The sequence below is a fragment of the Alosa pseudoharengus genome, unplaced genomic scaffold, assembly GCF_046254945.1.
Source record: "Alosa pseudoharengus isolate Yale_2024_CS ecotype anadromous, Long Island Sound unplaced genomic scaffold, YU_APseudo_1.1 YU_APseudo_1.1_scf_6, whole genome shotgun sequence".
Taxonomy (NCBI): domain Eukaryota; kingdom Metazoa; phylum Chordata; class Actinopteri; order Clupeiformes; family Clupeidae; genus Alosa; species Alosa pseudoharengus.
Genome location: NW_027468848.1, coordinates 29,599,041 through 29,613,677, shown reverse-complemented (window position 1 = coordinate 29,613,677; position 14,637 = coordinate 29,599,041). Strand labels below are relative to the sequence as shown.

General features: G+C 41.2%; 1 protein-coding gene across 2 annotated transcripts in view; it reads left to right on the top strand.

Moving 5' to 3' along the window:
- Positions 1–14,145, top strand: part of edil3a (EGF-like repeats and discoidin I-like domains 3a) — a 140,184-nt gene extending 126,039 nt beyond the window's left edge. For both annotated transcript variants that reach the window (XM_076270749.1, XM_076270747.1), the window contains exon 11: positions 12,675–14,145. In XM_076270749.1, the coding sequence (XP_076126864.1) occupies positions 12,675–12,824 (150 nt within the window). In that variant the 3' untranslated portion in view covers positions 12,825–14,145. The remainder of the gene's footprint in view (positions 1–12,674) is intronic.
- The last annotated feature ends 492 nt before the right edge of the window (positions 14,146–14,637 follow it).

Genomic DNA, 14,637 nt, shown 5'->3' with positions numbered 1-14,637 from the left:
TACACACATGAGAGGAAGTTGGAGGGTGGATAGAGGACTTTGCAAAGCACAGTGGCGGGGTGGTGAGGCTGCTCAGTTACTGACGTGTTAAGCAGGGCCCGTTGAAGCATGTGGAGAGGTGAGGAGGGTGGTGGTGGTGGTGGTGGTGGTGTCTTGACATGATTGGAGGTGGCAGCACACGTGAGGCTGTCACACACAGCCACCGCACTCGCGACGGGGCCTGCTGGGGACCCGCTTCGTGGGCCGTGTCACTGCGAACGTGTAAAGTGCCCACGGTGTTTACAGTCAAGCCTGACTGCTATCACACTGGCTCCTTCAATAATTTAAACCTCTTACCCATGCTCTGACATGAGGCAACTTTTTCTGTGTCTGGCAGACACACATACCTGCACATTCACATACCCGCTGGCTGTGAAAATGCTTCATGGTGGTGTGTATTTGTAAGTGTGTGTGCATGTGCGTGTGCGTGTGTGTGTGTGTTTGTGTGAAGGAGTGTGTGAATGTGTGTGAGTGTGTGCATGAATTATTTTTTGTTCAATCCTCATAACACAAACATTTTGCAGAGAAAACAGCGATAATAGTGTAAGAATAGAGGTGTGAAATTAGAAAAGAACATTCTCTTGGATCTTGCTAGATCCTTGTTTGTGAAAGGTTACAATGAATATAAAACAACTTTCTAGAAAGCATCTCATCTACATTGTCATTATGGGAACAACTGAGATTACTGGATTTGCTGTTGGTCACCTATTATGGTGCCCTTTCCATGGACTCCTTCCAGTGGATCTTTTTTAAATTAATTGTGTCTTATCTCTTATCATCATCATACTTCAATGCAGCTTGGTATTTCTTCATCTTTTTTTCTCTCAACAAACTAATTAAAAAAAGTGTTATAATTTGCCACCAAACCCATTAGACTGAGCTGCTTTAAGATGGAAAGAAAGGAATAATACCTTTTAAAACTAGCTGACAAATTGCGTTCAAAGCATACTCTAAATGTGTGGTAAATGAGCTCAAATAAAATCTTCAAAGCTAATTATATTGCTTCAGCTTTCATGCGATAGAAATCCCAGGCAATTATTTGGCCCTTGTTTACAACCTTCCATGGACGATGTGGTATTGTAATAACTTTTTCCTACAAAACATGTGATTATGTACTATCCAATTAAAAAAAACCTTTTGTGTAATTTCTACATTCATTTTGTCATGGTATCATTTATTTAACATTAACTGGATTGAATGCATTCAGATTTTCAGCAGGTTTCTAGTGGGGATTTGAACAGCACTGCTTGTTTGGTTCAAGCCCAAATGATGTTGCCTATTTTCCAAAAAAAAAAATCTAATTGGACTTTTTGCTTTTGACTACGCTGTTTTGTCCTTAGATCACTAGTCTGCCATGTGTTAACTATGCCTTTTCACAAAAACAAAAAACACACACACATGTGTTGCCAAATTGTAAAATGTTTGTCTTTAAGCCCCCAAAGCTATTGTGCCTGTGACCCCATTTCAGAATGCGGTTCTGAGGGGCAGAAATGCAACATGTTTATGCATGAGCACAAGCCGCAGTGGGCTTCTCTTCAGCTCTCCTCCTTCATCAGGTGTGAGAGGCACTTCCAGCGGAGGAAAATTCCAAGCTCATCATAGGCGCTGCTCGCAAAAGCCTTCTCCAAGCCAACACAGGGGCCCTCATCAGGCACTCGCTCGGCCCTGCTCCCCCCATCCCCCATCTGCATTGGCAGCTCAAGGGAGTGAACCAGCCCCCTCTGTGTTCTGCTGGAGCTGCAGGCGAACTGTGGAGAGAGAGTGTTTATGTGAGTGTGTGAGCAAGAGTGGGGTGTTTCTCCTGAAGAGGAGACCACATTATGCTCTTTGCTTTCTCTCTCTCTCTCTCTTTCTCTCTCTCTCTCGCTCTCTCCCCACTGGCTCACAGACACCCCCTCTGGTGTGATCTTGTTTCCTTAATAAGCTAGAGCTTTTGAATAGATTTTTTTCCCTTCTCGCTCTCTCCCCCACGAGCGTCTGTTTCCCGCTAATCCTCGTTGAGCGCTGGCGTGGCCTGCCGTCACACTCGAATTCGCGACGCCACCGTCTTAAGGCCCCTCAACGCGTTGTGATTCACCGAGAGCGCCGGAGCCAGACAGCAGGGATGCTCGAGACGTGCGTGAGTGTCTTATTAACAGACAGCCCTGTAGCCGCACTGTGGACATTCAAGGACCTTTCATCAGGTCTGATGCTCAATGAAAAAAACAATATGAGCCAACACTTACAGTAGCTTAAACTCTTTACCAACTCTCTCACACTGACTCCACATGTGACTAATCAAAAGTATAGCCGCCAAAACCGTTTGTTTCACCTTGGAGAGGCAGTATAGTGAAAGTATCACTCACGGCATGAAGCAGCACATGTCAGTTGAGCAGTCCTCTTCTAAAACATTTAATTGAAATGATCATTGTTCTCACAGAGGCTTGTCCATAGGGGGACACAGTTACTGCCCATTATCTCTCATTGTCTTCTCAATTTAGCACACTTGGGCATGTAATTAAGAACAAAATAGGCATTCTGACCTGCCAGAGGCTTCTTATTATGCTCTCAGTGCTTCTGCTGACCATAAACACAGGATGAATGCCTCCAATCGACACACTGCTCTCAGCTGGATTGTAAAGACATTGGTTTTAATAAGCCTCACACCAATGGTTGACCAGTTGTCTGCTTCAGGAGCACATTCTGTCTTTTTGTCCCCCAGTTTATGGAAGAACATGGTGGTATCCCTACAGAACACAAAGATCCGGCTACACTGGGATGGCTTAGAAGATCTGCTGCTTACATGCGGTCCTGATTGTGGCCTTACCTCTAACAACTTCCCTTTGTTCTTTGGCTTTGATTTTGACTATATACTTTGGACAGAGAACATGCTCATCCGTCAAACCCAAAACAGTATTTTGAAGGCAGTCTGCTATTATGGCCACATATATTAAGGGATTCATGACTACTGATTTTTACTAGCAGTTTTTCATAATAGTAGTCGACTAGTTGTTATGCACAGTGCTGGTGCTAACATTACTGTAAGTGCTGGTTGCTGCAGGTTCTTCATCCTAAGATGGTTATCAATAACAGACAATTTCTTATTCATGTCACTGTGGAACAGGTCTCATTTTAAATCAAAAACTACCATAAGTACATCTGGCCTGTTTAGCCTGTAGCCATTTTGTCCATGACAAGGTTAGTGCTGCCTATAACACTAGTGGTTATAATATTTGACTAGTCAAGTAGTTGACTATTTGATGAAACCCCTAACATATATAGCCCATTTTAAGGAAATAGGTGTTACTCAGCAGGTATTTCTGTGTTGTAACTGAACTGGTACACTGGGCTAACAGCTCCAAGGTCATGTGGCTGATAATCAAACAGCATGCATGTTTTACTGAAGAAATGGGTATGTAGTGTGCTGTAAGACACTTGAAAGTGTTTGGATATGTCAGCAAATTTGATGTAAAATAGACAAAATAGATGATGATGACCACAACAATGGTGGCGGCGGCAGGGGCGGAGCCAGACATTTAAAACATTGGAGGCTTTTGAAAAATAACCCCTTAAATAATGACTTCTAGTGTATTCTGTGTAAACTAATGGACACATGGAGACTTTAAAAACGTGAAACTCAAGGTATATCTGACTGGCACTTTGGGTCTTTCAAGAGGGGTCTATATTTTATGAGTTATGGTTTGTATATTATAGGCTAGTATACTATGCTGAGATAACCCTGATGGGATGCTACCTTGTCTCAATACATTTTTACTTTGAACTCTGGCAAAAGTAGCCTTATGGTCAGGTTTAGCACAGCCCCACACATTGTGAACCCACTTGTTAAAATGTTCAATGGAACACATGAAGCTAAGTTTAATTCAGGGCTTAAAGCGCATTTTTCGAAATGGGGGTAATTCTCCTCTTCAGTGCTTCACATAGGGGGACTAATTCAGTTGGGGAGGGGGGATACATTTTACAAACTGAAATCGCATTTTCCTTATAGGCCTACAGGTTTCGATTTTCTAATTGGAGTAAGTATTTGTAACAACACGTCATGATACATTTGATAATGTTTGATCGTTGTTTTGGTACTATGAAGCATCTTTTACGTAATTAATGCGCACTCTAGAAAGTGAAAGTAGCCTAACCTAGGCCTACGCTCTGTGTCTGAGCTGTCTGTGCATGTCCGAATTGATTACGTTCCTCAAATGGAGAACACATCAATCTCATGGTATTGTTTGCCCTAAAATGCATGAAACATGCAAATTCAAAATCCCTCCGGTAGCCACGTTACATCTCCGTTTCATATTTGCCTAGGCTACTAGCCTACAATAAATTAATTGAACGAACTCAACTGACAACAGGTAAATCTACTGATTCGGTCATTGAGACTCTATGAATACAGTACAACAAACGTTCTGTCTTTTTGAAGTTTATTTTTGTATTCCGGGGTACAGTAGCCTAATTGCCTAATGTCTTGACAATAGTTTTTTCTTACCGCTTGCTGTTTAAACTAACTGCGCCGCTCTGAACTTTCCTGCCAGGTTTATGACGTAAACCGCGGGAGAGTGGGGACAGTTGCAACAATTTTTGCATTTGGCTCTGTTACTCAGAGACGATTTGGATTAGACAAACCAATTTTTTATACAATACACTTACATCTGTCTGTTAATAGTCTAAACCATTTAAAGATAATTACAGAATCTAAATTTTTCACAATTTGCATTTGAATGTAAGGAGACAGTTGCAACATTGTTTGGGGATGGTTGCAACATGTTAAAAATACAATATATTACAATATATGTCAGTGCAGCAAAATGATTATTTTTGTATGTAAATACAAGTTATGTAAGTTATATTAATATTACAGTGTTATTTATTCACCAGCTTTGATTAGGTGACAATTATAGAGTTGTCTAGATGAGTAGGCCTTATGTGCAGATGTCAAATATTGAAATTGATATAAAATACAGTAGGACTTTAGTGACATAGGAAGAATGGAACAATTTGGGAGGCAATTAACTTTTATTTAGACTATTGTCATGTAAAACATGTTTTTAAAAATATATATTTTATATTATCATATTTATGCATTGTACGGGACTGTACGGGGACAGTTGCAACATAGCGTTGCAACCATCCCCACAGGGTCAGCCATTTTAAAACTAGCAATACTAGCTTAGCACATTAGCTTTGACACATGGTAGCTATGCCTATTAAAAGCTAAGAAACTGCTGATTTAAATGATACAACTTTACAATACTCTCTGCAAACAGTTTAGACACTATGAGAAAAATTCTGATCATATTTTTTTTTACTTTTTTACCTTGCTTTTTGGTTCTCCCAGAAGTACGACGGAGTATTAGGGGCACACATGAAGAAAAAAAATATTTTTGCCATGGCGAGATTAAACTCGACATGTTGACTTTAAAGTCGACATGTCGACATTAAACTCGACATTTCGAGAATAAAGTTGAAATGTCATGTCGACTTTAATCTCGACGTGTCGACATAAACTCGACATTTCGAGAATAAAGTTGAAATATCATATATCTACTTTAATCTCGACGTGTCGACTTTAAAGTCGACATGCCGACATTAAACTCGAAATACAGTTTAAACATAGCCTACATTTTAAGCTATGTAGCCTACACTAACACACAGTATGTGACATGAATAATAGGCTTCAAATAGGTGTTATTTTAGATAGATTGCAGATATTCAGATTCAGTCTTGTCTGTTACTATACTCATTGCCGCCATCGTGAAGCGTTGTATCTTGGCATGCACTATTTTTTTCTTCATGTGTGGCACTAATACTCCGTCGTACAGAAGAGATGATCAAAACTGGCTGCAATCTTGCAGAAAGAAGGAGGGTCCAACTGAGCATGTGCAAAATGAGTGTCATCACTCTTAGTGCGGCAGGTTAAGTCCATATTCCAGGACAATCGTTCACTTTGTGATACAAGCACCAAAATTGGCATGAATAATCACTAGAACCTACTTTTTGAGGAAAGCACATTATAGCCACCTGAAAATCCAACATGGTGGCCATTTTTCAAGATGGCCGCCACATCAAATGTAAGAAAAACGTTTTCTGCTGTAGAACTTTAATGGCTGGGCGTATTTACATGATCTAGGCATCAATTTGTATGTTTTTTAACATGGCAAAATAAATGGTGCAAAGAAAGAAATCTATTTCAAGGCTAGTTTCCAAGATGGCAGCCAGAAATAGTTGGACTGCACTCGAAAATCGTTTATAGAAGCTCACTCTCGAATATCGTTGATCCTCTTTCTCACTCGAATATCATTTATTCTCTCTCTCGAATATCAATCAAGGCCATACTTCTTGGTGGGATCATACTTAAGTTGGGAAGACTGGTGTGAGAAAAGGCAGATGAAGAGTCCACAGTTTCAATTCTGGGAGCTTGTGATGTCAATGCAATTGGTGATGTTCTCTTTGATCAGGTCTTTCAGAGAAGCACACTTCACTTTGTATTGTCAATCATTGTCTGCACTCATCCCCTTCTTCTTTGCAAACAATAATGTCAACTATGCTAGATGGCTTTCCACAGTGGCGTAACAAACCAATGGTAGGCCCAGGTGCGAGAGCGCTACGCGGGCCCCATACCAACATTCTTTAGCCCAGGATGAATTAACTCTGATACATGCAATACACATTAAGGGTGACTTCAATTGTTTAATGCAAAGGGCCTGAGGCACCGAAGTAGCTTAGTAGGCTAGTACTAACACACGACTACATAGTAGTAACACACGACTACATAGGATCCATTACATATGAAAACATTACAAATAATTTTATTAACAGCCTGCAGGCCAGGGTAATCTAATATTACTGCATTAACATCAACTCGCATGGAATTATGGGAACACTCAATGCGCCTCTTCAACCCTCTGCTGAAACTGCAAGCGTAGATTGCTTGCTTATAAACTCACACTGCGCAGAAACAAAACTTAATGTAGCCTAACTTATTTAACCGTGCAGAAACCAAATAAAATCATTCATATGCATACAATCCCCAATATGCGTGAACTAGGCCATTAGAAGGCCATCTTACGAGCCTTTCGTTGTGCAAAATCGTTAACGATGTTCCCAATATTTAATGCTCTGGCTCTCGTATTTTCAATGGACAGGATAGCTAACCCACTGAGCCTCTCCTGCCTCATGCTGCTGGTCAAAGGCACGCAGGTAGTCAGAAAGGACCTGTATAGAATTTTCCAGCAATTGCATTGCGGGGGTAGCGACGGGCCCCGGGAGGTCACGGGCCCTGGTGCGACTGCACTTGCTGCACCTACTATAGTTACGCCACTGGCTTTCCATACACCTTAGAGACCTGGTCTCTTAACAAACACATCCTCAGTTGGCCAATGAATTTCAGCAAGGGAACTTTGTGGTCCACAAGAGTTTTCCTGGATTGGCTTTTGATCAAGCCCATGAACAGGCCAATGCAATTGTCAAAGGTGATGGTGGTGCCATTGGAATAACTGAGAATCAGCCCTAATGTGTGTCTGACAAAACCAAAGTACCACCTAACTGGAAAAGCTTCCTGCAAGACAATGACCACAAGACTGAACGTTTTGGGTTTCTAGCTTACCTAATTGTGACTTGGTGTCCAGACAATGTTCTTTGCATAAACCTGACAGCCTGGAAGGCCTAAGTCCTTGCAACCATGAAGAGGCTGACACTAGAATCGTTCTGCATGCCCTTCATGCAGTTGCGTGTAACCTGCATTGTGTTGAACCTGTGCGATTCAGCCCTGCACACGCCCGGACTCGAACCCGCGAACAGCAGCACCTTGGATTGGGAGTCGAGCGTGCTGACAATCGAGCTAAAAGCCCAGGCTACTAGCTTGCATGCCAGCAGCACTCTTGAGGCGTCGGGGAGTGAGGTTTACCAACGTTCCACACACACAGCTAAGCTACATGCGCAACAGAAGAAATCTGTGTTGATTGAGGCCTGTGACACGGATATTCTTGCTATTGCACTCAGTGTTTTTGGGACTGTATGGGATGCAGGCTTAGAGGAGCTGTGGATTAAATTTATTTGGTCATGGTAAGTCTGTCAGATGGCATGCTTTTTGTCCATGCCCTCACTGGTTGTGATGTGTTAGCCTTTCGTGGTAGAGGGAAGTGGACTGCCTGGCAATCCTGAGAAGTGTGCCCTGAAGTGTCTAATTTCTTTGAGAAGCTCAGTCAATACCCACCAGTAATGGATGATGTGGATCTTAGCACACTTGAAGTTTGTCATAGCAATGTACATCAAGAACAGCACTGCTGATGGAGTTGATGAAACAAGACTTGACCTGTTTGCACGGAAGCAGAGGTCCTATGATGCCATTCCACCAACAAGGGCATCTCTTGCTAAGCATGTGAAGTGTGCAACCTATCAAGCTGTCTGTATCTGGGGCCAGGCAGGTATATATCAAATGAATATGTCCTGGGTTGGAGGAAAGAAGGTGACATTTGGCAAGTAGTGTGGATGACACTCCCACCAATTGCTGAGAGCTGTCAACAATTGACTAAATGTGTCAAGACTGAATGTCTGGGAAGATGTAAATGCTACAGCATTAGTCTTGAGTGTGCTCCTTTGTGTGCCTGCAAATGCAATGATTACATTCATTTGTAATGCAGACATTCTAATATGGCTATAGCTACAGAGCAGAGGTGTCACTAGATGTTACTGGGGCCCTGTCTCTTTCCCACACATTTCCTGTTAGTCTTTGTTGTTATATTGAGGTAATACATGGTACACACACACACACACATATATATTTAAACAAACACATGCATTTATGCATTTACTTAGTCCCCCTGCCCCCTCTGAAGTTCGTGATTATTTCCCGATCAAGCCCTGTCTCTCTTTCCTGCTAATTTCTTTTCAATCTGCACTATTATATTGAAATTATATATATTAAACTAAAAAAAGAACATGCACATGCCCCTGCTGAAGTAACCGAACCAACATATGTTTTATTAACAAATTTTTTTTTTTAATTATGCTAAAATTAGTACTAAAATGTGCTATTTTTCCCATTAATTGGGTCTATCTTCACAATTCAACACATTCTTTGACATTGTATCGTGGAATTGGAAAGTCTAGACCCTTTTACCTATATTTAAATATCAAGATCATCAAAATGTGATTATCCAATCCCAATCCAAGTCAAAAACCAAGTATAATGGCTTTCAATGGTGGCCATCTTGGAAAATGGCGGCCATATTGGATTTTTTGCGTGGCTAATGTGCTTTTTGGATAAAGTGGGTCCCAAAGAATATTTGTGCCAAGTTGGATGCTTGTATCACAAAGTGAACGATGGTTTCACTAATATGCCGCACTATCTAGCTTGTTTCTGATTGGAGAAATCTGCAGTGTTGCAACTGTCCCCACTCTCCCCTACATCTTGGCTGTGGCATTGTCTAAACCAGTGTTTTTCAACCTTTTTTGTGCCACGGCACACGGCACACTAACATCCTGTATGAAGAAAAAATAAACATACCACAGCCTAAAATTTCAAATAATACACAGATATGGCCTTATTATGCCTTCTATGCAAGACCTGCTAAATAAAACAAGCGCCCTCGTTTTATTTATAGGTGACTATATCTAATTTAATTGTTGTTATGAACTGGATATGTGATGTTTCTGTGAATACTGGATATGGGCCCCCCGTTGTACAATGCCTGCATACCACAAATAGTGCAATCATACAATCAATGAGAGCGTGTGGTTATAAATTATTTGATGCAACAGTTGCATTTCTGGACCAGTGAATTACATTTGGGTAATTTTCTGCGGCACACCTGATGATCTCTCACGGCACACTAGTGTGCCCCGGCACAGTGGTTGAAAAACGCTGGTCTAAACACGGGGACGCTGGTGAGACACGCCGCTCCGTCTGGCATCATGTTTTTGTTTGTTTTTATGTAATGTTCGTAATTTTATGTAATGTTTTGTTATTTATTTTTGTATTTATTTGTCAAGTTTAATGTTTTCACCTTTTATTTACGTTATTTTCGATCGTTTTGTGTTATTCTTGGTCCTTTTTTCTGGCTGATAACTAACGGTAACGTTAGTTTCTATTCGACTGGGCTGATGAGCTTGCCTTGACTAGCCGTCCCTCTTCCATCTGACGCTGCACATATCCTCTGTCTGGACTCGTCTGGACGGAAAGATTGCTCAGGGCAATGGGCCTACTCTGCGAGAGATCTGCAGCTGCCACGACCACCGAGCTGCGGCTGACCTGCGAGCTGCCTTAACGTTAACGTAACGGTAGCCTCTGACGCTGGGTGCCTGCAGTCTGGATTGAGTGCTGAGGTGGGGAGCTCTGATGGCGACGTCGGGAGCCATGAAGCAACAAACGGTCCTTGCTAAAGCCACCGAGCTGCTGATCAGCAGGAAGATCGCCCATCATGACTTCAGACTGTTGTTTTTCCGGTGCTCTGCTCTCCAGACTGCCAGTAAATTCTCTGAGTTGGTCAGTGAACTTTGTTGGTCTTGCATTGGCAGTTTCACGCGGGTCATCATTGCCCTTGGACTTTTTCAGCCGGTTGGAAATTGGACTAATTTTTAACATGATTTTTATTATTTTATTTATTTATTTTCAATTTGCTGTGTTGTCTGTCTTGTATGTCTTAGTGTCACGGGAACGCTGGCGACTACGCCGCTCCGTCCGGCATCTTTTGTGTCTGTTATTTCTTAAATGTAGTTCTGTCTTGGTGTCACGGGTAAGCTGGCGACTACGCCGCTCCGTCCGCTATTGTCTTTGTTAGTCTATGTGTCATTGACAATGTCTTATATGTGGAGTGCTTTGGGTTGCACTCTGTGCATGTTAAATGCGCTATACAAATAAAACTGACTTGACTTGACTTAAACTCATCGTGTGGGAAATCCAGTGTTTGGAATAACGCCGTTAGGTAACAACGTTATTTTTTCAGTAACGGGGTAATCTAACTAATTATTTTTCCCATCTTTACAACGCCGTTAACGTTACTGGACGGTAAATGCGGTGCGTTACTATGCATGGATTGAATAGCCTAAACTGTGTAATCCAAACGCACCCCTGGCTCACAGCTAGCGAGGAGGTGGGTTAATAACGACGTAGGCGATTAGAATTGGCTAAGGCAGAGTCATGTTTCATGATAGCCAATCAGAGTGTTTTTACACACTTGTCAGCACACGCGCCACACACACGCAACAGCTAAACGAGATTCGACAAAACAGCAGAGGTCAGGAGCAATCCGACGATGAAAAGTTGGCATTTTCAAGGTGGAGATATAAGCACTACTTCAAATTCATTGTGGTCAAAGGCAAAAGTAATGTGTACATTATGTCGAAGCGAGGACTTTGTCGACATCCGTTGTAAGCAACTGTAATTTAATGAAGCATCTCACACACGCATCTAAAGCTAGTGGCCAAAAAACACCGATACCTCCAGCACAGATGATAGCTCGCCATCCACTAGCAAAGAAGGACTCGGAGCAAAGTCCTCCAAGCACCAAAAGCTAGATCTTTCTGCCTCACAACAAAAACCTATGACACAGGCTGAAGTCAACCGTAGGTCTGTGGATGTGCAATATCTTTGAATTTCCTCTTGGGGATCAATAAAGCATCTATCTATGTATCTATCTAATAAATATCGAAAGTTATGTTGCCTCCAAACACCTGTCTGTTCTACTAATTTCAACTGGCTGCTCAAACCTGCTCAAAAAATCTAAATTCTTTGACATATAGCAATTTTTTTTTTTGTAACAGTAACGCAAATAGTTACTTTCCCTGGTAACGAGTTACTCTTATCACAGAGTAATTCAGTTACTAACTCAGTTACTTTTTTGGAACAAGTAGTGAGTAACTATAACTAACTACTTTTTTAAAGTAACGTTCCCAACACTGGGGAAATCAGATTATCTGTCAATATTGGGCTTTGAAAATAAGGGATATCCTATTTGCTCAGTAGCCTACATTTTGTAACATTTATAGAGAAACCAAGGGGAAGTTAAATTAGAAATTAGAATTGTTGGAAATTGAAAACATACAAAAAAAAAGATTTGGGGCTTTTGAAAAAAGATTTGTGGCTTGAGCCCCCGAAGCCACCCCCTAGCTCCGCCAATGGGCGGCGGTGATGGTGATGATGATAATTATGATGGTGATGGAGATGATGGTTAAGTTTGAATGTGTTTGACCACACAAGTGAAAGTGTAGACCACACTTCAACACAAATGAGTAGCAGAAGATGGATTTTGTGCAACAGTGAGAGCATGTGATTTGTGCTTTGGGCATTGCAGAGTTTTAAAGATGCATAGTGAAGAGGCTGAGTCAGCAAAGCTTTCGTCTTCCTTCTTTTGTTCTCTCGGTTGACGTGGAGCAGATATGACAGCGGGCAAGTAAGCGGTCTGTAATCTGTTCTCTCCAATGCTCTCTAGCCACAGTCTGTCTAATGGCTTTGATGGAGTCATCATAGGCGGCCTCTTAAGCTGAAAAACTCTGATGTTGGAGCCTTTGTGAGTCAGAAATTGTCTGTGTTCTCCTACTCTGCCCTGCTGCTGATTGCAAACAGCTTGAACTCTACTTGCACCTGCAAGTAGACTAATAATAACTCACTGTCCGATCTTTGTTTTCTCGCTCTTTCCTTGTAGGTCTTTCAGGGCAACTTTGACAACGACACGCACAGAAAGAATGTGATAGACCCCCCGATTTACGCCCGCTTCGTGCGAGTGCTGCCGTGGTCGTGGTATGGGCGGATCACCTTACGCGTGGAGCTACTTGGTTGCACGGAGGAGGAATGAACTCTCGCCACTCTAACCCCCGTTCCCAACATGTGCAGGAGTCAGCAGCCCCCACAGTCAATATAAACTGTATCCAAGATGTATAAAGAAAATACCTTTCCAATGGATTTTTCAAGAATTGTTTCAGTGTTTTTTTTTTTTTTGGATGTGGTCAGTGGAAATTTTAATTTTGTACAATACTTAAAAACACACACACATGCGCACACACACACACACACACACACACACACACACACACACACATACCTGCCCGTGAACAATGTTTGTCCTCTTATTTCTTTGCTGTCTTTTTATTCCGATTTTCCGATTTTCAGTGTTGCCATTTTGGGCTAGACTGGGGCTTAAGAAACTAACAGTTAATTGGTGAGGAAGGATTGGGCAGTATAGCACTCTGATACTGTACAGTGTCACTTTTACACAAAGACCTACAACCCTGTCTAACATTATTCACATTTCATGAATAACCGTATTGTAGCTCATAACAAAATAACAAATCACTAATATTGCTGTAATATAACTGTTTCTACTTTTACTGAAATAACTCCCCCAATCCAGACTAATATGATCAATGAACCTGTCTTTAGCAGTGTGCAGGAGAACATTATCAAAGCTGTTGTATTGTATATGAAACATTAAATGATTGCATGGCACATAGATTTTAATATTTATTGTATACGAAGACAATTCAGTTGAACTTCATCCCAAACCATTTTATTTTAAGGATATATTTTTGTGATTTCTTTTCATAGTTCCGAGCTGCAAAACTATCTAAGTAAATTACTTGCTCAAAGCAATTCAAGCAAGAAAGATGCAAAAAAGTGGCACTGCGGTACTGACACTGATGTACATGTAGGTGGGTTAGGTATAAATCTAGGTGTGCTAACATTTTCACTTTTATATTTAATTTATTACACATAACATGCAATGTTGTTAACTCCATTTGTTGCACTTTTTGTACTGTTTCTACTTTCAAAAAATTTGCCACTTGCTTGTTTGATGATTTATCCCTTTGTCTGTATATCCCAATAGTTACCCCTGTCTTGATTATTATTTTTAATGATTAGAAAACCTCAGGATAGAAGAAGCCCTTTCATTTTCCTTTTGTCAGTACACTGTCCAATCCTCATCCAAAAGTCAAAAATATTAAGCAGGGAACAATAGATCCTGTATTACAGAGCAATGACGAATGAGTGGTTTAACAAAAAATATTATTGTATAAACTACACTGTGTGGATTTTTGTGCAAGTACTTAAAGGAATTATCCGGAGTAAAATGCACTTTAGATCGATTTACGGATGATTGGGGGTACATACGTTGAGTTGACATCAAAATCATGTCGTTCGGATGTGTTTTGAGAAAGTTCGATCGTATCGTTTTCAGTCAAAACTCGTATCCTGGAAGTGAGCAGGGCATATAAATTTCGCCGCTACAAAACGCTATTTTTATACCTCTTCTACAGTTCCAAACAACATAACACTTACGTGGTAGTGAGTAGAGGGTCCATAAAGCCAAACCGAAGTATCCCGAGGTCTTTATGTGGTCGGATAGAGTCCAGAATGAATTTCATCAAGCCAGTACCTTTCCGGAAATGTTGTCATCTTTGCTGCCATCTTCAGGGGAAAGTCCGTAGGAGTCGAAAAAAAAAACATAGTCCAGTATTTCTTTCGAAACTGAAATGAAGTTGTATGGACTGGACTATGTTTTTTTTTTTTTTTAAACGGCGACGAAATTGTGAATTTTCAGAGGGTGTTACAACACACTCAGCAATCGACTCCTACGGACTTTCCCCTGAAGATGGCAGCAAAGATGGCAG